This window comes from Petaurus breviceps, unplaced genomic scaffold (assembly GCF_028583685.1).
Source record: "Petaurus breviceps papuanus isolate PSGF00001 unplaced genomic scaffold, PetGlider_PUasm1.0 174, whole genome shotgun sequence".
Classification (NCBI taxonomy): domain Eukaryota; kingdom Metazoa; phylum Chordata; class Mammalia; order Diprotodontia; family Petauridae; genus Petaurus; species Petaurus breviceps.
Genome location: NW_027185761.1, coordinates 61240167 through 61267378, shown reverse-complemented (window position 1 = coordinate 61267378; position 27212 = coordinate 61240167). Strand labels below are relative to the sequence as shown.

Genomic DNA, 27212 nt, shown 5'->3' with positions numbered 1-27212 from the left:
CATTTTTTTGTTCACATTTACCTGTTTATTAAAATTGCTGTCAATGTTCATTAAAATAAGCCCTCCCCTGAAAATAAGCCCTCTGGTGTTTTTCTGTCCAAAAAAATTAATAAGACAGTGTCTTATTATTGGGGAAACACGGGTAGATAGAGGGCACAGGACCAATTTAACAGGAAGGGATGATACTTAAAAGGTGAAATTAAGAGGTGAGAGGAAAATAATGAGAGGAGATGGGGAGACACAGATTGGGGCAAAGTATCTCATACAGAAGAGGCAAGGGAAAATAGTTACAATGGAGGGGAAGAATAGGAAGGCAAAAGGGAATGGGTCAACCTTATTCCTATTGAATCTGGCTTGAGGAGGGAGGGAAATAAACACTAAATAGGAGATCTTACCCTCCAGGAGAATAGGGGGGGAAGAGGATGAGAGGGGGGATGATGGAAGGGAGGGCAGGCTGGGGGGAGGGAAGTTGGAAGCACCCACTTTTGAAAAGGGACAGGATCAAAGTAGAGAAGAGAACAAGTGGGAGGTGGGATAGGAGGGAGGGAAATAGAGTCAGTCTTTTACAATATATCTACTATGTTATTGTTTTGCATTAGCCGCACATGTACAAACTATACTGAACTGCTTGTCTCCCCAGTGGGGGTGGGTGGCAGGGGGGGAAGGGAATGAATCTGGAATTGAAAGTTTTAAAATCAAATATTCAAATATATATATATATATATATATATATATATATATATATATGTGTGTGTGTGTGTGTGTGTGTGTGTGTATACTATTATTAATACCATCTTACATGTAATTAAGAAATAAGATATACAGGTACTGAGGCATAGAGATCCACTGGAAAAGTCGAAACAGGTATGGGAGAAAATATGGGAGAGAGCAGATTGGAGGTAGGGATATCCTGTGGGACTGCTGTTTTGGGGGGATGGATGGGGTGAAAACGGGGAGAAAATTTGTAACTCAAAATCTGGCGGAAACGAATGATGTAAATCAGAAGTTAATAAAGCATTTTAAAAAAAGAGTTTGGGACAGGAAGTAAAATCCACTGAGAATGGAAATATAGTTTGGGGGCAGGCTGCACGGGGATTTAAAATTTAGAGAAATTTCTATTTTTCTATTCTATCCATTGCAGTGGATGGAGGGAGTGACATGGTTAGCTCTGGACTTAGGAAGAATGACTTTGGAAGCTGAGTGGATGATGAATCTTAGTGGTGAGGAACCTGGGGCTCAGGATACCAATTAGGAGACTGTTTTAATAACCCAGTTGAGAAGCAATTGGGAAATCTGCCCAAAGGGCTACAAAACTGTGCATACCCTTTGATCCAGCAAACCACCAGCAGGTCTATATCCCAAAGATGTCCCCAAAAAAGGAAAAAGGACCCGTTTGTGCAAAAATATTTATAGCAGCTCTTTTTGTAGTGGCTAAGAACGGGACATCAAAGGGTTGCCCACCAATTGGGGAATGGCTAAACAAGCTGTGGTATATAGTTGTGATGGAATAATATTGTGCTATAAGAAATGACAAGCAACTGGAATATAGTATGGCAGAAACTGGGTATAGACCATTTTCTAACACCATATACCAAAACCAAGTCTAAATGGGTACATGATTGTAATGGGAATGTAAATTTTGAAGATCTTCCCTGCCCCTAGGCTAAAGTGCACCTGGAGCCTGGGGTGGGAGGCTTGTTTTTCAGTAGATACTTTTTGATTGGCCAGTGGGTCCAGAAGGTTGTTACATTCTCTGAGCCAGGAGAAGGCTATATAAGCCCTGATGTGAGGCTTTGTTTTGGGGCTCACTTTGAGAAATGTTCTGTGACTTGATCTGGATTCTGGGAAGCCATTGTTGAGAGCCCCCCTTTGGGTTTGAAAAACCCAGATGTTGAAACCCAGATGTTGATTGGGTATGGATATAATGGTTGGACAGTTTGAAACCTGTCTACTTGATCTGTTTCTGTCTTGATAATTCTGTCTGTATATTCTGAAGTTCAGGGTGCTGACCTCTTTCCCCTGAACTAGGTAAACAATACATGTTTGACTGATTAAAGTAAGCTTGTTAACCCATTTTGAGTTGCTTTCCTTTAACAAAGCAGATCTAAGAACCTGTGTTGGCAGCCACCCTGGGGATGCTGGGGTGCTTGCTGCTACAATGATCTAGGTATGAAGGCTGATACTGTAAGCAATCTCAGAAAGCAAGGAATAGTTTACCTGTCAGATTTATGGACAGGGGAAGACTTTATGACCAAACAAGAATTAGAAAGCATTACAAAATGCAAAATGGATCATTTTGATTACATGAAATTGAAAAGCTTCTGTACAAACAAAGCCAATGTAACCAAGATTAAGAGGGAAGTGGGAAATTGGGAAAGAATTTTTACAACCAATGTCTCTGATAAAGGCCTCATTTCTAAAATATACACAAAATTGAATCAAATCTATAAGAATACAAGTCATTCCCCAATTGATAAATGGTCAAAGGATATGAACAGGCAGTTTTCAGAGGAAGAAATTAAAGATATCTATAAGCATATGAAAAAATGCTCTAAATCACTATTGACTAGAGAAATGCAAATCAAAACAACTGTGAGGTACCACATCACCAGTCAGGCTGGCTAAGATGACAAAACAGGAAAATTACAAATGCTGTAGAGGATGTGGACAAATGTAATACTAATGAAATTTAAAGATCCCCCTGTAATTGACTTGGTTTTCAGATTGATTGTGTTAAAACCCAGAGCTTGTGAATCCCACTTGTGGGATGGACTTGTTGAGGTGAAAAGAGAGGGCTGAACTGGGAGGAGCTACTGACGTGAATTTAGAGGGACACAAGCAAAGAGAGAGGCAGAAGAATTTTTTGGAAGCAGCATTGTGGAGGCAGAGGGAAATGGAGAGGATTGCTGAGGGCCAGTTTGAATTGCCCAGAACTTTTGAGAGCTCTCACCCAGAGCTGCCAAGGACTGAGGAGACATGGCTGTTATGCTGGCACTTTGTCTGTTTAGATGTTGTTTTGCCAGATTTATCCACTGGTGAAAGACAGTCCTGTTGTTGCAGAGGTCCTGGAACCTGGCTGTTGGTTCAGAGCTCCTGAGACTGTTCTGCAGACAGAGAGTGAATTCTGTCCACTGGTGAAGGACAGTGCTGTTGCTGCAGAGGTTCTGGAACCTTGCTGTTGGTTCAGAAGCCCTGAAGAAGGATTTTCTTGTTGTATGTTTACAGAATTCCTGGAAGAGGATTCTGCTAATGTTTTCAGGGGTCCCAGGACTGTTCTGCAGACAGAAAATGAATTAATGAAGACACTGGCAATGTATCTTGTGGCCTTACTAAGCTTTGTCTCCCCAGGAACAAAGATTGCTGAAAACTTGCCTTAGGTCAAGATGAAGAAAAGACCTCTCTTTGGGTATTAAATACTGTGCTTAAGCTTGTTATAACTCTGGGGTAGATTCAGTTGTGATCCCAGGGTAGGGAACTTTTGACCTTTCTGTGCTCTGTGATTGAACAAATGAATGTACTTTACTTATGATTGGAAACTAATTTCCATTTGAGAAGAGGGGCTTTGTGATTGATTAAATGAATTGTAATGTCCAGGGGTGGAGTAGTACTTGATTGAATTATACTTAGTGAATGCTGTATTTTGAATTATGCTATATTTTGATTTTCTCTGTTCTTAATTTGTCACTGAATAAAATGGAGAGCAGCTATGCTGGTATTTTGAACCTTAGGAAGTTGCCTTTGCTTGGCATTACAACAAATTGGAACACTAATGCATTGTTGGTAGAGATGTGAACTGATTCAACCATTCTGGAGCGCAATCTGGAACTATGCACAAAGGGCTATAAGTAATTTCATACCCTTTTACCCAGCAATACCCACTTCTAGCATTGTATCCCAAAGAGATCATAGAAGTGGGAGGAAGATCCATATATACAAAAATATTTATAGCAGCTCTTTTTGTGGTGGCAAAGAATTGGATATTAAGGGGGTGCCCATCAATTGGGGAATGGCTGAACAAGTTGTGGTATATGCATGTAATGGAATACTATTGTGCTATAAGAAACAAGGAGCAGACAGACTTCATATTTACCTGGAGAGGCTTATACAACTTATGCTAAGTGAAAAGAGCAGAACCAGGAGAAATTTGTACACAATTACAGACACAACATATGTGTGATGACCAACTTTGATAGACTGGACTCTTCTCAGCAATGCAGGTTTATAAGTCAACTCCAAAAGACTCATGAGGGAGAGAGACATCTACATTCAGAGAAAGAACTAGAAAGAACTGAGTTTGAATACAGATTGAAGCAAACTACCTGCTCTCTTTCTTTTTCTTGTTTGGTTTTGTTTCCTCTTTCCCATTGTTCATTCCATCCATTGCAACCTTCTTTATAAGCTGACTAAAGTCTAATGTGAAACTATTTGCAGATCCTATGCTTAATTGTATGCTGCCATGGGGGGGGGGGAGGAGGGAGGGAGGGGAAGAAAATTTGAAACTCAAAGAATTGTGGAATTTAATCCTGTAAACTAAAAGTAAACAAATTAATATAGACCAAAAAAAATTTAAAAAAAAAGAAATGACAAGCAAGAGGATTTCAGAAAAACCTGGAAAGACTTATATGAACTGATGCAGAGTGAAGTGAACAGAACCAGGATAACATTATACACAGTAACAGCAATATTGTTCAATGAAGAACTGTGAATGGCTTAGCTATTCTAAGTGATACAACGACCCAAGACAATCCCAAAGGACTAATGATGAAGCATACCACCCATCTCCAAAGAAAGAACTGATATTGGATGAATATAGACTGAAGCATGCTATTTTTCACTCTTTCATTTGTTTCTTTTATTCAAATCTTGTACAAAATAACTAATGTGGAAATTATTTACTTGATTGAACATGTATAACTTATATCTGATTGCTTACCATATCAGGGAGTGGGGAAGGAAGGGAAGGAGGGAGGGAGGGATAGAATTGGAACTAAAAACTTTAAATTAAAATGTTTTTAAATGGTAATAAAACTTTTAAAAAATCATCTAGGTGAGAGGATATGAGGGTCTGAACTAAGGTGGTAACTGTGTGAATAGACAAAGAGACTGATAAGAAAAATACAAACTGCAAGGTTTAGATTTTAATCTGGGGGATGACTCCAAGGTTGTGAACCTGGGAACTCAGAAGAGTGCTGGTAACCCTTTTGACAGGCCTCAGGGAGTCTAGAAGAAAGGAGGGTTTGGGGCTCATTTATCCTCTATCTGAAGACTTCCAGCAAAGGGCAACCCATTCCCTCCCAAGGCAGCTGCTATCCTCTTGGGTACTTCTAATGGTTAAGAAATCTTCACTTACATAAAACTGAAATTTTCCTCTTTACGACTCCAGTCATGCCCCTCATTTTCCATTTTCAGGGGGCCAAGTAAAACAAATTAAACTCTTCTTCCACAATCCATTCCCTTAGACACTTGATGGTACCTATCATGCCCTAAGCCTTTTCTTCTAGAGACTAAACATTCCCACTTCAGTCAATCTTCATGCAGGCCCCAGTCATCACCACCATCTTGGTTACTATCTTCTGGATGTGTGCAAACTTGCCAGCACAAGGCAGAGCAGAGTAGTCAACTCCCTCATTATAGAAATGGTATCTCTCTTAATGTTTCTATTTTTTCCTTCCATCTCACACTGTTGCCTCATTTTGATCTTGTGGTCCACTAAAATACTCCCACCCCATGACCCTTTTCATAGGAACTATTGTCTAGTCACTACTGTATTTGTGGAGTTAATTACTTGAACCCAAGTATAGAACTTTACATTTATCTCCATCAAATTACACCTAATAAAATATCTTTCTTATCATTCTAGTCAGTCACAATCTTGCATAGGCTGTCCCCCAGTTTTGGAGGGCACTCTGTCCTCTCCCTTGCCTCATAGAATCCCCAGCTTCCTTCAAAGTATAGCTAAAGTATCACCTCCTAAGGAAGGCTTTTTTCTGGTCTCACCCCTCCCCACCAGTCGCTCCCTCTTAAAACTACTTGCATATAATTTGTATCTACTGATCTGAGTACATACTGCATCCCAAGAAGACTGTAAGTTCCTTGAGGGCAGGGACTATTTCATTTTTGTCTCTCTCCCCAGTACCTAGTGCAGTACCTGACACATAGTAGGTCCTCATTAAATGTTTGTTGATTTAGGTCTTCGATCCTGACTCTCTCATCCAGTGTGTTGGTTTCCTTTCCATCTTCTCAGGCACGCTACCTATGCCTGTTATCCAAGCCATTGACAGACGTTTTAAATAGATGAACATACTTTCATTTGTTTATGTTTTTCATTTAATTTTTTCTTTACTTAAAAAACACCAAATAAAGTGAGCATTTCCATATACATGGTCAAAGAAAAAGAGGATTCAGTATGAAACTACGGATTTATGTTATAGGCAACTTGCATTTCTTTTTTAGTATATAATAAATTCAATGTATAAACTTCAAAGCTGTCCGGTTTGTCCGCATCTTCCTCTGACCTTCCTTCTGTTCTCTTCTTCACATTTTTAAAAAATGCTTCAAAGACCCTCTTTTCATTCTTTTCTTTTTTTCCTTTTGGCAACCCCTCCCCTCCTCCCACCATTGGAAAAAAACGGGGAAAACCCCTTGCAATAGATAAATTCCTGCATCAGCTCTGTCTGCAAATGTGTCTTTCTGCACCTGAGTTCTTCACTCTCAGGAGGTAAGAAGCACACTCCAACATTGACCTTTCTCAAATTGTGGTGGGTCACTGCAGGAATGAGAGTTTTTAAGTCTGAAGGGACTTTTATACCAGGTGCCCACTAAAGGTGTCTGAGTGAAATAAGGAATTGTCAGGCCTAAGCATTATCAGATTGTTTTTTAGCAATTGATTAGAAAGAAGGTCTGACCATGGCACATTACAGTTACAAAATCATCAGTAGATTCCTATTGCATTTCTCTAATCATTAGTGACTTAGAGGATTTTTTTCATGTAACTATAGATAGCCTTGATTACTTCTTCTGAAAACTGCCTATTCATATCCCTTGAACATTTATCAATGGTGGAATAGATCTTATTTTTATAAATTTGACTCAGTTCCCTATATATTTGAGAGATAAAGGTCTTTACTTCATTGTTTACGGCATCTTTTATCAAAATGCAGTTTCCACTATTATCTCTTTTGATCAGATCTGCCCTCTCCCAAGAAAACCCCAGGTGGGGTAATGAAGAGTCAGACACACCTGAGCCACAAAAGCACATTAGACACGCTATCTCCCCTAATCCTTACAGCAACCCCAGAGGAGGTAGGCGCCATCATTATCACCCATTTCTGCAGAGGAGGAGACAGGGAGGGGTTTAGTGGCTTGTTCCAGGAACACACAGGGAGCAGGTGTCTGAGGCAGGATTCGAACTCAGGTCTTCATGACTCCATCCACTGTACCATCTCACTGCCTAAAGAATATCTGCTCATGTTTATGCAGCACTTTAACGTTTGCAAAGCACCCAACATATTTTATCTCTTCTGAACTCACAAAAACCATATGAGGTTTCCTTATTTTGTAGATGAGAAGATGGGGCAACATGCTCAGTTTTCTCAGCACCTTCCAAGAGGAGCTGCAAGGCACGCTACGTGCCTACAGACCCAAGCATCATCTGGATCTCTGGAATCTAAAAGGACATTCCAAACTTCTCAGAGTTTTGACACTGGGATAGCCAATGGCCCAGGAACTCCTACTGAAGGCAAAGACTAGGCTCAATGAGTCCTAAGGTCCCTTCTAGCTCTGAGAGTCCACCCATTCTGTTATGGCATGCATTGGCTTTAGACTAGGATGAATTCATTTTACTTTGTTTTGAGAATTTGGGGAGAAATTCATAATCTCCCTTGACATAACTGGACATACTCTGGGGTAGGGGCTCTAAGCCTGGGGGCCTGTGGATAGATTTCAGGGAATCTGTAAATGTGTACAGGTGAGAAAAAGTTACATCTTTATGTCAATACAACTAATTTCTTTTATAATCCCTTGTATATTTTATTTCTTTAAAAACATAATTCTGAGAAGAGAGCCATAGGTTTCACCAGGGTACCCAAAGGGCTCAGATTGCCTGAAACTACAGTTTTGAAGAGTATAGATTTTAAACTTTGTGAGAGATAGGATGGTAATGGATAGACTGTTGACCTTTGGAGTTGGGAAAACCTAGTTTTCAATGCTGCCTATTAGATTAGCATTGGATGTGTGACCTTGGATAGGTCAATTAACTACCTCAGTCAATTTTTCCATCTCTAAAATGGAGATAATATTAGTGTTTGTGTCATAGAGAAGGGTCACAGGAAATATTGGGAAAAGTTCTTCAAAAATCCTAATGAATTATGCATAAGAAAATTTCGTCTATGTCCATGGTCTAAGACACCAAGAACCTAACTAAGAAAAAAAAACAAATGAACTATCTGCAGGGAAATTTAATACTTAATCTGTATGTGCTCACTCAGCATCCTCTCCCCTGCTAGGCACCAGACCTATGGATTTCCAATGGAACTCAACTGTGTTCCTTCTTCCTTCCTGAACCATGGAAAAGCAAAAGACAGAAGCTTACTCTGGCTAAAACTTCAGTAGGCCAGCACTCTAAAGCAAAGGTATTCAGCCAGAGAACTGAGGAACTGATCAGCCTGGAACAAGAAGCCAGAATGTGTGTAGACCTACTAGGCCTGAAGCAAAGGGTACTGGCATTCAGCAGAGGCCAATTCCCCAGAAGTTAGTTGGGGCAGTAGCTAAGGCTGGCAAAATGTGAATTGCCCAACATAGGAATAAGCTGAGACAGACACTGGGGAAACTACCACCACAGGAAAAGGAGTCAGAAAGTGAGAAATAGGGGAATATAAGGGGGAAATGACTAAAATGGCCAAAGATCTCAAGAGGAAGTTAAAGGCCTCGAGTACAAACAGAGAGACCAACAGGGAAGATGTTAGCAACAAAAGGGAAAATGTCTTTCAGGTCAACTAAATGAGTGAGTCTTCACATCTATGAGACAAAGGAAAATTAATTCACAGGGTTCATAATATGAGGCAGAGGACCCTAAAGATTCTTATGAAAGCATGGAACCAAAATAGTATGTTCCTGAGTGATTTAAGAGACAAATTGTGAAATCTGAGACAGATTGTGGAAGCAGAATTTATGGCAAATTAAGAGCAAAGCAGTATACTTTCCACTAGAAGTGGGGGGACAGAACAGAAAAATTTTAATCAACTGAAGTGAACCTCACCAAAGAAACAAAAGAGAATGAAAATACATAGAAGTTAAGAGCAATCCTGAAGAAGACAAGCAAAAATCAATGTTTTTAAAATGCATGACCTTTATATTAATCTCAAAAATGGATGCATTGAGATAGTTTAAAAGATTATATATGATCCAGAAGAATACAAGTCTTAGCTTGAACACTATCAAGCAAGAAATAATACAATTGCCAATTGAAAGAATCCATAGATCACCTCTAGAAGGGAAAACCCAAACAAAACCCTCTGAAGCAAGCTCCAAGACACATAATAGTTAAATTAAACAAATTCCAATGACAACAAATTTTGCAACCAGGAGAAAGTCCTTCAAACATAAAGGAAAGGGAAGTAGAATAACACAAAACTATTCTACACTCACCAGAAACTGCAAGAGGAAATGTAATAATGTGTTCCAAAAAGTAAAGGAACTCAAGACACAACCCAAGTTAAAATGCCCTACCAACCTGAGCCTAACCATTCATGAAAAAGGGCATTCAGTGAAAAAAAAAAAAAACAGCATTTGAAGAATTTCTACAAAGAAAAGCAGACCTGAACAAATTATTAGCTTTGCTAAGATCCCAGACAAGAGAAATATAAGAAAGGTAACAAATATAATTACCAAGAAAGGCACAGGCAATAAAAAAAATTACTAACTAAAAACAGAATGATGCCTATGAAGTTAACAAAACCACCACAAAACCAATAATAAAATAACAACAGAGAGACAATTAATATTATTATTTTTTTTCTAAAAGTACATAAAAAGACAAGAGTGGAAGTCATTTAGAAAAAGGAATAATAGAGGAACAAACTTGAAACATCACGGACTAAAGCTCACAACACTCCACCTATACATGGAATCAGTATTTTTTGTAGAATTTAACTGCAGAATGGGGTATAAAAGGGAGGAAGAAGATATCAGAGATCGTGCTGTGCATCTAATTAAGTCAATGGCTAAGAAGGAAGAGAAAATAACCCTCGTTGATTATGCCCTCAGCACTACGTCTGAGACCGAGATGCAAGAGACTAGGAGCGATTCTCCGCCACACGTGCTAATTTTGGCCGGATATTTAGCACTAAGGAAACAGAGGTCCTCTCCAGCCAGCAACACACCCTCCACGCACAAAACACACACCCTCCATGCACAAAACACACACCCTCCATGCACAAAACACACACCCTCCATACACAAAACACACACCCTCCATACACAAAACACACACCCTCCATGCACAAAACAATCTGAACGGTGTTGGATAAGTTCGCTTCTCTTGGCCATATACTTTCCAGGGATGTATACATAGTTGATAAGGTTGGTGCACACATTGCCAGAGCTTGCTCAGCATTTGGGACGTCCCAAAGGAAAGTGGGTGAGAGAAGATGTGCTGTACTCCCTGCCAATCTGAAGGTCTACAGAGCCCTTGTACCGACCTCATTGTTGTACGCCTATGAAACCTGGAGAGTCTACCAGCACCATGCCAGGAAACTGAATCACTTCCATTTGAATTGTCTTAGGAAGATTTTGAAGATCACCTGGCAGGATAAGGAACTGAACACTGAGATCTTTTCTTGAGCTAGATGCCAAACATTCAAAGTCTACTACAGAGAGTGCAACTCCAATGGGCTGGTCATGTTGCTCAAATGCCAAATGTATGCTTGCCTAAAAGACTGTTTTATAGAGGAATCACATGAGGCAGATGTTCATATGGAAGTGAGAAGAAGCGATAAAAGGACACTCAAGTTCTCTCTGAAGAACTTCAGTGTTGATTATGAGACATGCAAGTCACTGGCACAGGACTGTTCAGCATGGCATGCCCATGCCCAAAGAGACCACTGTGCTCTATGAGGAAAGCAGAATTGCAATAGCTCAAAAGAAACATGAGATGTGGGGCGGCCAGGTAGCACAGCGAGTAAGAGCACCGGCTCCAGTGTCAGGATTGACCTGGAGATCGAATCCCAGGCTCAGACACTTAGCACCCACCCAGAAACACCTGGCCGTGTAACCTTGAGCAAGTTACTTAACTCCAATTGCTTAGGGGCGGCCAGGTGGCTCAGTGAGTAAGAGCACCAGCTCCAGTGTTGGGACGACCTGGAGATCGAATCCCGTGCTCAGACACTCAGCACCATACCCAGAAATAACTGGCCGTGTAACCTTGAACAAGTTACTTAACCCCGATTGCTTAAAAAAAAAAAAAAGAAAGAAAAGAAACATGAGATGTGCAGATTTAGGAACATCTCCACTCCAAATATTCATGAGAACTATTTGTGCCTGACCTGTGGTAGAGCCTTCCGAACTCATATTAGTCTGATCAACCACAGTATGACACACTGTACATTGACCCCAACATAGTGATGTCATTTTGATCCTCTTTGATTACAAAGAACAACGAACCCTTATTTCCTCTCAGGAAGAAAAGACCCTATAGGAGAATGGGTGAGGAGGTAAAGGAAGGGATGGAAATGGGCAGGGGGGGGCAGAAATAAAGGACTAAATCTCATCTCAGTGGTAGGTGGGGGTCCTACTGAAGAACAATCTTATGAGGAAAAGAGAGATTCTACAGACATTTGATGCTTAGAAAGACCAGTTCTCCTGCCTTGGGAGAAGGGTAATCAGAGTTTCTGGGGCAACTGGCACCTAGAAGGGTGAGAAGGCATGGGTCCAGAGAACTTCATGGCAAATGAGGAAAATTATCCTGAGAAGGGCAAAAGGGTGGAAAAGAATTGCACAGTTAGGGTCATTTCCACATTATCTATGACTCCTTAGAAGTGATTTTATAACTGTTACTTATGGGAGGCAACTAATGAAATACATTGCCCTTTTTAACATGCAATGTATACTATGGGAAACAAAAAGTCAGCCAGAGAACAAGGACTGTGTTTTTCTCATATGTGGCCAGGCAGGGAGGGGCACAGGTGATGATCAGAGCATTTCTGGCAAATGGAGGAAATGAATTAATACTGAAGGGTTCTGGGAGGATTGGAAAGAAACAAATCAGACAGCTTTTTACAACAGGAGAACATCACATGGCCAAGATGACGTGGGCTACAGGGACAGTTTTCAAATGCAAGAAAAAAACAAAAACCTCAACAAAGAAAGAAAAAAAGCCCAGACTCTCAAGAGTTAGAAGGGTCCTCAGAGGCTGTCCACTCCAACCTATACCTGAATAATCACAAACCCCCAACGAGTGGCAGTATACAATCTTGCTGATGATTTCCTGGCTGCATTCCCTACAGTATGCCCAGCTTGGGGCTTGGCAGTTGGAAGCACTCAATGAATGTTGAATGAATACCTGAATACCCCACCCAGACCTTCAATGACTTCCACAGTTTGGGGCAGTCATCCAGCACCATGCCTGGCACAAAGCAGCATCTCTTTCCTGATGGGTTCTTGTCCTAAATTGCTTCCACCTCCACTGAACCAGTTCAGATGTTTCCTTGTTGCAATTGTTTGTTGTTTTTGTCCTGTCCTGGGATTACATCACAGGGCACATCTTTCACCTTATGGATATGATTTGTCCATAACTTAGAGGCTCAGAGTATCTCCGGGGGTACCGAAAGAGACTGGCTTGGGAGTCACAGAAAATACACATCAGAGGCAGAATATGAAAAAAAAAAAAGTCTTCAAGCTGCAAGTTCAGTTCTCCATCCACTAGGCCATGGCTTGGGATACAGAGACAAATAAAACAATCTTGGCCCTCAAGAAATTTCCACATTTAAAATGTAAATAACTGAATCAACATGAAATATATACAAAGCAATTCCAGGGAGTGAGTAAAAGGGGAATGTGTTGTGTTAAGGCACAGAAACAAGAGATAGAATATCATATGTGGAGAATAAGAAATAGAACAATGCCCAGCCCTGCATCCCAGACAATACCAATCAACAAGCATTTATTAGAAACCATGGGTCAGTCACTGTGCTAAGGACTGGAGGTTTAGTTTTGTTTTTTTTTAAAGCCCAGACAGTTCCTGACTTCCAAGAGCTCACATCCTAACAAGAGAAATCACAAATGCGTGTAAGGTAGGGCTTCATTGATCATCCCACCTCACTTCAAAGTAATTACCTTTGTCAGGTAAAATCTCAGTTCATTCAGAATCACATAGAAACAGAGCCTGTCTGCCTCCTTAAATCAAAGGCATCCTTGGGATCCTTGTGGATCCCAAGTGGGATCCTTGGTCACACCCCAAGGAATTTGTAGAAAAGGAAAAGTTCTCTCAGAACCATGTAAAGATTCTGAGGGTCTGGAAGTAGAAAAGAAAGAGTGGGGTCATACAACACCAAGCCAAGAACAAGAGGAAGAGAAGGGGAGACTGAGCTATGGCAGAGAAGGGAGATCTCAAGAAGGTGGATATCCAAGCCATGTAGGCAGTTGGACCAGGAGACCTGCTGGGTCTTCTGGGAGGATGCCACCAGTATACGTGGCAATTCAGGAAACTCTCAACAAAAGGTCACCTCTTTTCCCCATCTTCCCCTCCTAGTGCCTATCTACCTACAGACACTTTAATATAATAATGATAATAGCAACAATAATAAATGTTTATTACCCAAACATTTCCAATAACCTGAATTTCATCTCAACCACAAAGATGTGAGAGGTTCTAGTGTTGGAGAACCCAACTTCTACCTACATGTTAGGAATTTTCCTAACTGAAGACTTGGAACAAATGTGATTAATCTCATAACATTTCATTTAAAATAAATGTGTATTGCCCCCTGCTTATACTAGCTAATTATTATCATAGGGTTTGCATGCATAAATCAGCACATATCAGATACTTATAGGGTAGATGGAAGTTTCTCTGGAGTCATTCTGAGTCCTAGGCTTGCTGGAGATGCAAGCATTTTAATTCATGGGTCCCTGATTGTTTTCCTTCCAGAGTCTTTGGGATTAGCTACAACCCCTAGAGTCTAGGACCTTGATCATCCTCTTAAGGGGAAGGGTTCTTGGACCCCTTTAACAAACTGGTGAAACTTATGGACCCCTTCTCTAAATGCATAAAATAAAATATATGGAATGTAAAGCAAATTAATTACATTGAATACAGTCATCAAAAATGTTATTTAAACCAAGTTTACAAACCGTGTTCTACAGAAACTATGGAGGAACATGGCCCTAGCATCCCATCTGTGCTCCTGATGAAATTAATAACCAGAGGCAATGTCTCCCCCAGAGTCACAGACAAGGGGAACTCTTCCTGTCATGAGGAGGCTCATAGTATCCTACATGGAGAACAGAAAGGGACTTCAGAAACCATCCAGGCAATCTTCATCTGACAGATGAATAAACTGAGGCCCAGAGAAAAGAAGTCACTTACACAAGGTCTTCCACGGTACAAATCTTGGGAAGGTTTCTGTCCATGGATTTGTCACAGTCTGACCTCCAAGAAATAGGCTTAGCTTGGAGGCCTGGGAGCTGATAGAACCCACTGGACAAGAAAAAGAGGCCTTTTATATAGCCAGCGATCATAACTAGTCATAAAATTCTGGTGAACATCAGTCTTCTTTATGGCAACCAAGACAAATTGATCATTAAGTGTAACAACTCCATTCAAACTCAATATATATAATATAGGATATATTAAACATTATATGTATATGTGTACATGCATGTATGAATATGTTTATATGTATGTGTCAGTGTACATCTATGTATGTGTACATGCATGTGTGTAAATATATATTTTATATACACATATATTTTCATTTATATATTTATATTATATATATATATTATACATATATAAGCAGAAAGATACTATACTTAGTATTGGGGATGCCAAGGTCCAAACCAATCCAATAAGCATTTGTTAGGGACCTCTGAGAGTCATCATGGAACAGTGGGTAGTGGGCTAGCCTAAGGAACTAGGAAGACATAAGTTCAAAACCTGTCTCTGACACACACTGCCTGTGAGACCCAGGGCAAAGGCACTGAATCTCCCAATGCCCCAGGTAACTCCCTTAGACTATAAATTGCAGAGAAGGGACCACTATGCATAAGTAGAGGGAGGTCCCTCATCTGAGAGTTCCCCACATCAGTGAAATGCCAGGTCCAGTCCCTATCCTGCATATAAAAGACACCATGAGGATACCACGACCCAGTTCTGCAAGCATTTTCTAAGGCTCTGTTATATGTGCCCAGCATTGTGCCAAGCAATGGAAATAAAAAGACAAAACAAGAAGCAATCCCTATCATCTGCATTCTGCAGAGAGACCCATGTTCACAAATAAATAAAAATATACATGATCATTTGAGAAAGAAAAAATCACTCACAATTGGAGTATCAGAAAGAATTCCCATATGGTCACACATGAGCAAAGACTTAAAGGAAGTTAAGGATTCTAAGAGGCAGAGGTGAGAAAAGGATGGATTCCAGGGATCAGAAAGATCCTCATGGAGGTAGGAGCTAGAACACCAGATTTGGGGAACAGCAGGTCATTTGTGTGAAACATATAATATAATGGCAATTTTGTTAATGGTCCAGTCTCTGTGCTATGGTGGGGGGGGGAGGGTAAGAATGTAAAAAAAAATTATCCAAGTTAGAATGGAAACGAGCACATGGAGAATGTTGGACTGAAGAGAACAAATAGCCCAGAGAGAGCTTCACAACTCGTGATTTGCTGACATAGTTTTAAAGAGAAGTTGGTCTCCTCTACATGCCTGCATCGGTAATCAAATCCGTTCAAAAGAGAAATACCTGCAGCTTTGTCTAACTTGTGAGAGAATGCCTCAGAGACAACTGGGGAAGGCATTCCCCATATGGGCCATCATGAAAAGCCACAGAGAAAATGCCGATTGACAGGAGTTTTTGCTTTTGAAATATGCTCCAAGTAAACTATCACACAATATACAACAAAGGAGCAGCATGCCTGTGAACAAATGTATTTCAGATGTCACATAAACTGGAGATCTTCTTTCTAAGGGGAAAACTATACTTGGTAGGTATCGTTGAGACTAGTAGGAAAGGACTCATAATTACACTCTGGAAGAGTGTGCTGAATTTAAAAGGAAAAAAATAAACAAAAAGGGAATGGGAGACTTCTGCATAAGAAGATAAAAATCACATATGGAAATTCATGTAACCAAAAGGGGAAACACGGTGTTGGAAGCATTTTCATAAAACTCAAGAGAAAAACAAACAGAAGTGATACTGTGATGGAGGTATACTACAGAGCACCTCAACAGGAGGAAATAGAGGAGGAGTTAGGTGGGGAGGGGTTACAAAACTAAGATGGAGACATGATATTATAAATATATTTATAGATTATATCACATAATCATACATACAAATGCCGGAACTCCCTCCTCTCTGTCTCTGTCTCTCTCTGTGTGTCTCTCTCTGGGTCTCTTTCTGTGTCTCTCTGTCTCTGTCTCTGTCCCTCCCTCCCTCCTTCCCCCAAAAGTAGAGCTTTTGAGTAAGGCAAGTTGAGCGTGTATTATAATTTTATTTTTAGATAGACAGAAGTGACATGTGAAAATACTACTCTCGACCCAAATGTGACCAACAAGGCGGTGCTGAAACAGAAATGAAAGGAATCTTGGGATGGATGTGACAACCCCATTGTGACGACCCAATCTGTGACGGGAAAGAAAAGGGAAACCAGCATAATCTAGCACGCGCACTGGATTGAGTGGAGAGTATAGCTCTGAAGCGTTTAAAGCAGGGTTTATTAGCCTAGGGTCCGTGAACTTTAAAAAACTACATTTCAATAACTGCATTTTGATAGGATTCATTTCTTCTATAATCCTATGTATTATATTTTATGCATTTAAAAACATTTATTTTCCGAGAAGGGGTCATAGGCTTCATCAGAATGCCAAAGGGGTCCATGATACAAAACAGATTTAAAGCCCTGGTTTGGAGAAAGCATAAGTAATATTCAATGGTTTAATATTTTGCAGGACAAGTCAGTCCAAGAGAAATGGAAACTCTCCAGAATATTTTGAAGACACAAGCAAAAATTACTTTAATGAGAAAGGAGACTGAGAAAATACCTAAATATTTGCATGGGGAAATCATTAGCCAACTCAGGCTTTAAAATTCATGCAGAAAAGATGGAAGCAGGGGCAACTAATTGAACATAAATCCAAAAGAGCAGCATGGCCCTATGAGCATAGTGACAGGTACACTAAATCCCAGAATCAGTCAATGCTGGTGACAGATGTTAAAGGTGCAAAAAGAGAAAGTTTATTTGTCTTTTTTATCTATGTTGGCTGAAAGAGAAAGTTCAAAGGACCAAGGGGGAAGAGATGGAGGGAGTCACTGACGGGAGAAGGCTGAGCTACTCAATTCTTCTCTGGCTTCTGCTTTTTCCTCCGAAGAGAATAATCCTTGGACTTGAGGAGAAAGAATTTTAAATGGTTATCAGTCAGCTGAAACCCTAGTGCAATATAAGTGAGGAGACGGTCAGACTGTACCCAACTGTCCTCAAACTTGTCCATACAAACAACATCCTGAGTTACTGAAATGATTGGCAGATATGATCTCTGGGACCCTGTCTATGACCTGTGAAAATTAACAAAGAATTTCAAAGGTGCCACAAGACTAGGGGGAAAATGTCCTGGTTTTCGACAGAGGGAAGAAAATGGAGTCTGCATTCTGTTCATGACCAGGATGTCTATGCCTGGAAAAAGTCTAGAACGCCATGTAAAAGGAATGATTTGTGAGCACTTATAAAGAGAAAGCAGTGATCACAAGAGCCAGAGTAGCTTCATCAGAAACAGAGAGGAGGATGAGGAGGGGCAGCAGCAGTAGTGATGGTAGTAATAATAAAGTAATGTCCTGCATTTCCATACTGCCATAAGGTTTACAGAGAATTTTAGTATGTTATCTCCTTTGTTCCTTCCAACAAGCCATGAGGCAGGCACTATTATTAACTCCACTTTAAAAATGAGGAAACTGAGGCTGAGAGAAGCTAAGCCATTTGCCCAGAGTCTAATAGCCAGTAAGTTTAAGACTGGATTTGAACTCAGGCCTTCTTGGCTCCAAGTCCAGAAATCCAACCACTATCCCACCCAACTGCCTCAGTCACACCAGACTCTACTAAATGGCATCTTATTAGATTTGACCCAATGTTTTAGCCTGCCAAGGTATTTTTAGATCTATCATCCAGATCTTTTGGGGTCCAGATTGTTAGTTATCCATGCCCTACTCTATGTCATCTACAAATCTGGCACTACACTTTATAAGCCTTCATCGAAGCCATGGGTGAAAAAAACACAGGGCCCAAAAACAGTCCACAGGGCATTTTACTAGCAACCTCTCTCCAAAACAACATCAACCCATTAGTGACTACACTTTGGGTTGAGTCATTGACTAGGTCTGAAACCAATAAGTACTATCATTGAACCTGCCTCTTTCCATGTTATTGGTAAGGATATAATAAGGAATTTTTTTCAAATGCACTGCTGAAATTTAGGCAAACCACATTTATAGTATTCCCTTGAACTCATGGTCTAGTAACTATTTTTAAAATTCTAGCATGACTAAAGGCTACCATGTGGGGAAAGGGTTGGCCTTTTCTTGTCCTCAGAGGTCAGAACTCCAAAAACTACCCAAAAGTAGATTAGGCTGCCTCAAAAGTCAGTGGGACCCCTCCCTGACAGTCTTCAGAAGAGGCTTAAGGAGGCCCCATGAGGGACCATGTACCCTTATCAGAGAATTTGGGTCAAGTTCAAGAGCTCATAGGAAGGCAGGAGGAACCTTAGTGATCATATATCCTTAACTCTCTAAAAGGTAAGCTGCTTAAGGGAAGGGACTGTTTCTTTTTTTTTTTCACTTTGAAACTTCAACACCTAACACAGCTCCTGGTATAGAATAGGCCTATGATAAATGCTTGTTAATAGATTACTTGATACATAAATTATCTGAATCCTTTCTGAACCTACTTCTATTTGCAAGCCTGTACAACCTCCCCAGGGCAAAATGCTTAATATTTTTATCAATAGTAATAACTCATATTTATGCAGAGCTTTCTAAAGTTGGCAAAGGGCTATCCAGACAAGTCTGTCAAATAAGTAGGTCAAGTATTTTTATGCCCATTATACAGATGAAGAAACTGATATACAGGGAGGTTATATGGCCTCCCCTTGGTCACACAGCATTAGTTGAGACATCATTCAAACCTAGGTCTCCTTATTCTAAGACCTGGTCTCTCCACTAGGCTATATTTGATGTTTAAATTACTATTCTCATCTGTTTTTTAGAAAACCACCTTCAATTTTCAGAGAGTTTGTCACTAATTGAATTCTAGAATTTATTGAAATAGCTCAGATAAAGTCCATACTGTCCGCACCATTGATAGCTTTATAAAAGCCTATCATATCTCCTTTTGGCCACCCCTCCAGACTGAACAGTCAGAGGATCACATGGTTAGAGGTGGAAACTACCTTAGAAATCACTGGGTTCAACATTCTTATTTATGACTACAAGTGACTTGTCCAAGGTCACACAGGCAGGATTTGGACCCTCATCCAATGACTCCAAATCATTCTATATCCCTAATGGCACCCATGAGGCCACTCCCTTTCCTTGTTAATGGCCTCTCTCTTATACATTAATGAGGAACATAGGTGGAAAGAGGAGCAATTTCCCTCAGAACCATAAGACAAAAGAGGGCTTTGAGCAGTTATCTGCTCTGCCAGAACCTTACCTGCCCCACGTCAGAGATCTGTGAGATCCATTATGTTCCAATACCTTCAGCTGAAATTCCCCTGCTTTCCTCCCTAACCCATTCCCCAATGATCCTGACTGTAACTACTGCCTTGCAATGAGATAATGCACAGAAACCATTACACAAAGATCAGATAAGAGGAAGAGGAGGAGGAGGAGGGGGAGGAGGAGGAGGGGGGAGGAGGGAGAAGGATGCCATCACTATCAAGCTCTCATATCTGAAGATTGTGATGAAATCACTTGGATGTTACCCACCAGGGGACCATGGAAGCACACTCAGAGCTGAAAGAGACCTCAGAAACCATCAAGTGTACCCCTTTATTTTACAGAGGAGGAATCACAGAGGTGATTCCTTGATCAAGGTCATACAGGTAGCAAATGGAAGTATTTGAACACAGATCCTTTGACTCCTAACCCAACCCCTTTTGCACTGCATCATGACACAACTTGATAGTATGATCAAGAAGCTGAAAGAAACAGATCAAAGACGAACATGGTTGCAGTTCTAAATGGTAGCAGGTTATAAAAATCCTTTGTGGGAGAAGAAGCCAGCAAAGACACCCCAACGATGATTTAACCAAGATTTCATCATCGCTTGCACACCTTTCCAGCCGTTGATTACATTGCTGCTGAATTCACCAGCTGAAAACCCATCACCATTATCATGACAAAGGCGGTGGGTTATAGATGGCAGCAGGTGGGAGGCTTAATGACTTAATTCTGAAAAGCTCTTGTCAGGCATTTAAGCTGCCTCATGAGACTTTTCATTGTGACAAATTCTTGCAGGTACATTTGGCGACAGGGATTTTGAACACAATGCCACTACAACAAAGGGCATTTGTGAGAAAATCCCCAGTGACAGACAATTGGCTTTCCTCCTTTAACATGGCTATATTTTTGTTGTGTCTGGGATGGAGGGGCGAGCTTCAAAGGTGACATCTTAGCCTGCACAAATACCCAATTCAACCTCTGGTCTGAAAGGGTAGATCACCTTATGTCAGCCATTGAAAGAGCCATGAAACCAGGAAGGAAAAAGGTCAGTGCAGGTGGCTCAAAATGCAAGCTCAAGATGTTGAAAAATATGAGAAGAGCCAAAGGGAAACAAGGCTGGCAAAGAAAGTGACATGGGGTATAGCTCAGGAATCGCCATCAGCACAGAGCCTTTCTTGATAGGGATAACCCCAGTCACTAACCTCTCCACCTTGGAATTACTTTGGTTTACTTTGTGGAAATATTGCATTTGTTGCTCTGTGCACAGCCTATATCCTAAAAGAATACAAGCAAATCCATCTGGTTTTTGGCCTTTGTGTCTCCAGCACAATGCCTGGGACACAGTAGGTGCTTAATAAATGCTTGATGATTGACTGTCTGAGCCTTCACATTACCAGAGGAAACTCTTAACGATGGAAATGCTTTCAATTCCTCAACATAAAGATGCAACATCTATACCAAAAGAAAAAAAATCGCAGTTTACCTTGTTCTCCTGTGTCTGGATTTTCCATGACTTCTCCAGGGGAGTTCCACTCCTCCGTGGCTTCTTCCCTTGTTTGTGTTTCAGATTCTAGCCGAAATCAAACAAGAAAATATTCCCAGTCAGCTGGTGGGTGATAACAACAACAGTGTGTCGGGGATTTTATCAATGGAGTAGGGGAAAGGTTGCATCTATACCCCCCTAAGGAGGCCTAGCGCCTATGTCTTGGGTTGGTGCCGCCCATAAAGCAAAGATTGTTTGAATAGAGCCTAAGAGTACATGTCTTAAAGAGGGTAGACATAATAGCTTGGCATTTACATAGCACTTTAAGGTTTGTAAAGAGATTGACAAATATTAGCTCATTTTATTCTTCACAACAACCGTGGAGGTAGGTGCATTTATAGATGGGAAGACTAAGTCTGGGAGGAGCGAAGTGACTTGGCTGGGGTCACACAGGTAAGAAGCCTCGGAGGCAGCTCTTCAACTCTATTCACCATGAAGCCCAGCTGCCACATGACTTAGGACTCAATCAGGCAAATATCGGAGATCTGGTGGATCCAGGGAGAGAAGAGAAGGACGACCCCAGAAAGCTTTCTCTGTTCCAGGGCCTGTCCTTGATTCCATTTCCCCACTCCATTAATAAGGCCTCTCTAGCTCAGCCAATAATCAGCATCACTAGGAGGCAGTCAGAGGGAAGGATGGGAGAGAGATCTCAGTCAGCAGCAGAGAAGTAACTGAGGGAAAGCAACCAGAAGAAGAACTGAGCTCCCAGGCCTGCCCCCCATCACCACCAAACTAGAAATGGGCCCTCTGGGAATCTGCAAGTGGAAATGCAGATGCTGGAATTCTTGGTCTTAAGGTTGTCTGCAGACTGCTTGGGCTTCCCTAGGTTTGGGAGATACCTTAGTCATAAAGCATACATGGTGACTGTTTATAATATATCTGATTTGATTGCATTGATTTCTCTGAGCATTAGTAATGGCTTACACAGTCAAACTATGCTTATGTGGTTTACATCACGTCAAGCTCAAATGATCGGGGTCTGTCAAAATACAGCAGGGAAGGGAAGAGGGGAGAGTTTTCCCAATGGGCAGGGCTAAATCAAGAGACTAATTCAAGGAATTTATGAAGACTTTGCTACTTAACTAATGAGATGAGGTCTGTGGCTCACAAAAAGGGATAGTGCCAAGGGACAGAGACAGCCAGCTCTCACAGAGTTTGGTGACCCACTGAATCCAACCCTTGGGTGTTGGGTGAAGCATATAATTGTCAGAGTGAGTGATGGTGCCAGCATTTGAACCCTCAGTCAAATAAATGAGCAGTCAAACCATACTGGGGTTTAGATCATCAGGGCTCTTTTGTGGAACCTTGTGCTTAAAATGTGTTTTTCTACATACCATCTCATTTGTTATTCACCATAACCAAGAGAAACAGTATAAAGAACACATACAAAAATATATGACTAGAAAAAAATAGAGTGTTCACATACTGAGAACAAGGCGTAATCAATGGACAGCCCACATACTCCAATAGTATTTGGCAATATTGAAAGAATTCAAGGAAGATCCTCCACTTATGGAAAGATATGGACAAGAGTCACATGGGATGGATTCTGATAGACATTGTTGGATGGATTGTCCACATTGATAGGATCACAATCATAAACTCTCTCTTGGACTAGAAAGGAATGCAGACTATAAAGGAGATCCTTCAGGTTCAGTTCTAGACCACCACAATAAAGTAAACATTGAAATAAAGCAAAGTCAAATTAATTTTTTTATTTCCCAGTACATATAAAAGTTGGGTTTACACTATATTGTAAACTATTAAATGTGCAGTAGCATTATGTCTTTAAAAAACGTCCATATCTAGGGGCGGCCAGGTGGCTCAGCGAGTAAGAGCACCCGCTCCAGTGTCAGGATGACCTGGGGATCAAAGCTGGGCTCAGATACTTAGCACCACACCCAGAAATTACTGGCCGTGTAACCTTGAGCAAGTTACTTAACCCTGATTGCTTAAAAAATAAAAATGTACATATTTTAATTTTAAAATACTTTATTGCTAAAAAAAAAAACTGCTAACCATCACCTGAGGCTTCAATTAGTCCTAATCTTCTTGCTAAAGGATTTCACCTTGATATTGATGGCTGCTGACTGACCAAGGCAATGGTTTTGCTCAAGGTTGGAGAGGCTATGGCAATTACTTAAAATAAGACAACAATGAAGTTGGCTGTATCAGTTGAATTTTCCTTCCATTTGAACAGTTAGAGGCCATTGTAGAGTTATTAACTGACCCAATTTCAATATTGTTGCCTCAGGGACTGGAGTGCCCAAGGAGAGGGAGAGAACAGTAGGTGGGTGGAGCAGTCAGAATACACAACGTTTATCAGTTAAGTTCACCTTTTATATGGGGATGGTGGTGCCCCAAAACAATTACAATAGTAACATAAAAGATCACTGATCGGGGGTGGCTAGGTGGCACAGTGAATAGAGCACTGGCCCTGGAGTCAGGAGGACCTGAGTTCAAATCCGACCTCAGACATTTAACACAAAAACTAGCCATGTGACCTTGGGCAAGTCACTTAACTCCAATTGCCCTCCAAAAAGAAAAAAAAAGATCACAGATCACCATAACAGATATAATAATAAAGGAAAAGCTTGAAGCACTGCAAGAATTACCAAAATATGACACAGAGACATGATGTGAGTACATGACATTGGAAAAATGGCACCAATAGACTTGCTCAATTCAGGGTAACCACAAATCTTCCATTTGTTTAAAAAAAAAACACAATATCTATGAAATACAATAAAGTGAAACAATAAAATGAGACATGCCTGGTGTTGTTTCCTATCTTAAATGCTCAGGCCTTGCACGTGGAGAGCCTTTAATAAATGTTCACTGAATTTTGTTGATTGTAATTCACAAAATAACCATAGTGAGAAACAGTATGGTTTGGTGGCTGGAGAGCTGACCTGGGGCTAGAAAGACCTGGGTTTGAATCTCATCTCTGAGATTCAGAGTTATGGGGGAGAATCTGAGCTGAAATTTATTTGCAAATCTGCCATTCATTTGAAATGAAATTGATGTAATGCTAATTCCATTCAATGTCTAGTTTCTACATTTCCAAATCAGTCTGGGGCTATCTCTACAGGTAGGTCCTGAATTATCTTCTAGCATGTCCATACCCTACAGATTTTCCAAGCCCAGGTCATGTCCCACCTGCCTTTTCCCTAACTCCAGTCAAATGGGAATAAAACACATATTTGCTAAACACCTGCCATGTACAATCAATCACTAGGAGAGAGACAAAGTTTAGATAAGACCTTGGTCTTATGGTCCTTGTCTTCATAGAGCTTATAGCCTGGGAATGAGGGGAGAGGGTGCTGTTGTACCATCTGAGATAGATGGATAGCTACATTATCAATGTTCTATATACAGTAGAGATGAAAAAATTGTATTCTCCCTGTTCCAGAGTAGTGCCAGGTGAGTGCTTGGCTCTGCCACTCTAAGCCCAAACTCCCACCCTGTGTGTTGCAGGAAGGGGTTCCTGGTCATTCAAATAGATTGAACACATCCAATTGATCACACAGAGAATGCAAACTCCTTGAAGGTGGATACTTCATTGCTCTGATATGTTTCTCCCTAGAATTTAGCACACTATATGGCACAACTAATCTGCCGATTTTCATTTCAAAAATAAATTCCTTTCATTCGTTCACTGAGAGCATGTATCAAGCTGCTCCACAAAGACCCTAGACCCATGGTGGGGGAGGGATGGCAGAAGAAGGGTTACCCCAGTGTTGGGGGTGAATGGCTACCATATTTTGGGATCACCCCATCCCAACCTTGTATGAGGGAGAGAGACTCGTTTGGCCCTCGCAAAGGGCTGTCTGTTTCTTGCTCCTGGGCAAGATCAGCATCCAACAGAACTGTAATGCAAGGGAGGGACTCAGAATGGCACCCTTAATTTGGCAATGCATTGAGATCTGGATTCTGGGAGTCTAACATTTCAGCTAAGATGCTGGAATGCTCCCACATGGCTCCAGGACTGGCCTTTGGTGGGGACATCTCCTTCTCCCTCCTCTGGATGCCAGGTACATGTACGGTCATTTACATGCTGTCTCCCCATTAGAATGCGAGCTCTCTGAGGACAAGGACCCACGGGCACCTTCCTTTGTGTCCCTAGAGCTTAGCAGAGTGCCTCACACGTGATGGCCTTTCAATGCATGCTTGCTGTTTGCTTATCGCTGCTACCTGAGAGGGACAGAAAAAGATGACACCTTCTGCTGAAGGGCTATGGACACGGGAGGGCAGAAGACTGTACTGGGAAGCTGACGTGGAGGTCAGTGACTCCACCACCTACTGGAAGATAAAGGTATTGTCAGGCAGAGCTCTGAACTATGTGATAGGCAGGTGGCTATTGGACCTCTGGAAGGGAGGAGTGATCCCAGGAGCACAAATGCAGACAGTAAGCAACATCTTGGAGCCTACTCAGTGCATGACTAGTGCCTGAGGTAGGTCACGTGGGCGTTGGTGAGAGGGATGCTCAGAGGTTTCCATGAGTCCTGGCATAAGCTCCATCTGTATTCTTTGAGCTACACAAATACATGTTCACTCTTTGAGCCTTGTACTTGCAAGGGGAGTTGCTGATAACTACTGGGGGGGGGAGGTCAGATGGTAAAGACCCAAGATTCTTAGGGTGGAGAGAATGAGCCAGACCACTGTAAAAACGGGCTCCTCTGGCGTGAGAGCCATACAAAGCACACTGTGGGGTTACCAACCAAAGGGCTCCCTGGGGTGTGAGCAGGCAGGTTCTCACCAGTGAGGACAACAATCGAAAGGAGGAGGAGAGCGAAGAGGAGACCTGTGATAAAGCCACTGGAATAGTCCGAGCAAGCGACAGACTCGTGTAGAGGGTTTTCCTTGGACATAGAAAGGAGATATTTCAGAGATGAAAATTGTCAAGACCTGGTAACTGACTGGATGGGATAAGTGAGAGAAAGGGAAGAATCATAATCCCAAGGCAAAAAAAAAGAGACTGAGAAAAAGGCAGTGCCTGGCAGAGAAATAGTGAGGCCAGAAGGCAGAGTTTGTATGGGAGAGATGAGAGAGGGCTCTGCTTCCGACACCGGTGCTGTAGAACAACCAGGCAAAAAAGTCTGGAAGGCAGTTAGAGAGGCAGGTTTGGTGCTCAGAAGAAAGGCCAGGACTGAAGACATCAGTGATGATAGTTCATATTGACACGGTGCTTTAAGGTTGACAAAACCTTAGAAATGTTATTTCATTTGATCCTCAAAACATCCCCAGGAGAAAGGTGCTATTGCCCCCATTTTACAGATGAGGAATGTGAAACTATGAAATTAGGTGACCTCTTCAGGGCCAAACAGCTAGTAAGGGTCTGAAGAGAGAACTGACCCCAGGTCTTCCTAACTCTACTTCTCTATCCACCTTGAGAGAAGTGGTCATTGAATCCAGGAGAGTGAAAGACTGAAAAGAGAGAGAGAGTGTAGAGAAAAGATGGGTCTGGAAACAGATTCTTGAGAAACACCCACCCTCAAGGAGTTGGAAAGAGGAGGAGGAACCAGAAAGGGGAACAGCAAAGAAGTGGTTAGAGCCATTGGAAAATGATTACTCCATTCTCTAACTATGAATAGATATCGCCTGTATCTAGCAACCAAGACCTTACTCTATACTTGTCTTTTTCCACTTACCCATAGATTTAACCCATTATTGCAGTTTCTACTCACTAAGAATGGACAATGACAGTGCTGTGACTCCACAGCCTCTGAGTGGTAGGGACAT

The 27212-nt window shown here is 41.3% G+C and overlaps 1 protein-coding gene across 2 annotated transcripts in view; it reads right to left on the bottom strand.

Annotated features, from left to right (window-relative positions):
• PDE1C (phosphodiesterase 1C) overlaps nucleotides 1-27212 on the bottom strand; it is a 551686-nt gene that overhangs the window by 448609 nt on the left and 75865 nt on the right. For both annotated transcript variants that reach the window (XM_069084304.1, XM_069084302.1), the window contains exon 2: nucleotides 21411-21497. In XM_069084304.1, the coding sequence (XP_068940405.1) occupies nucleotides 21411-21497 (87 nt within the window). The remainder of the gene's footprint in view (nucleotides 1-21410; nucleotides 21498-27212) is intronic.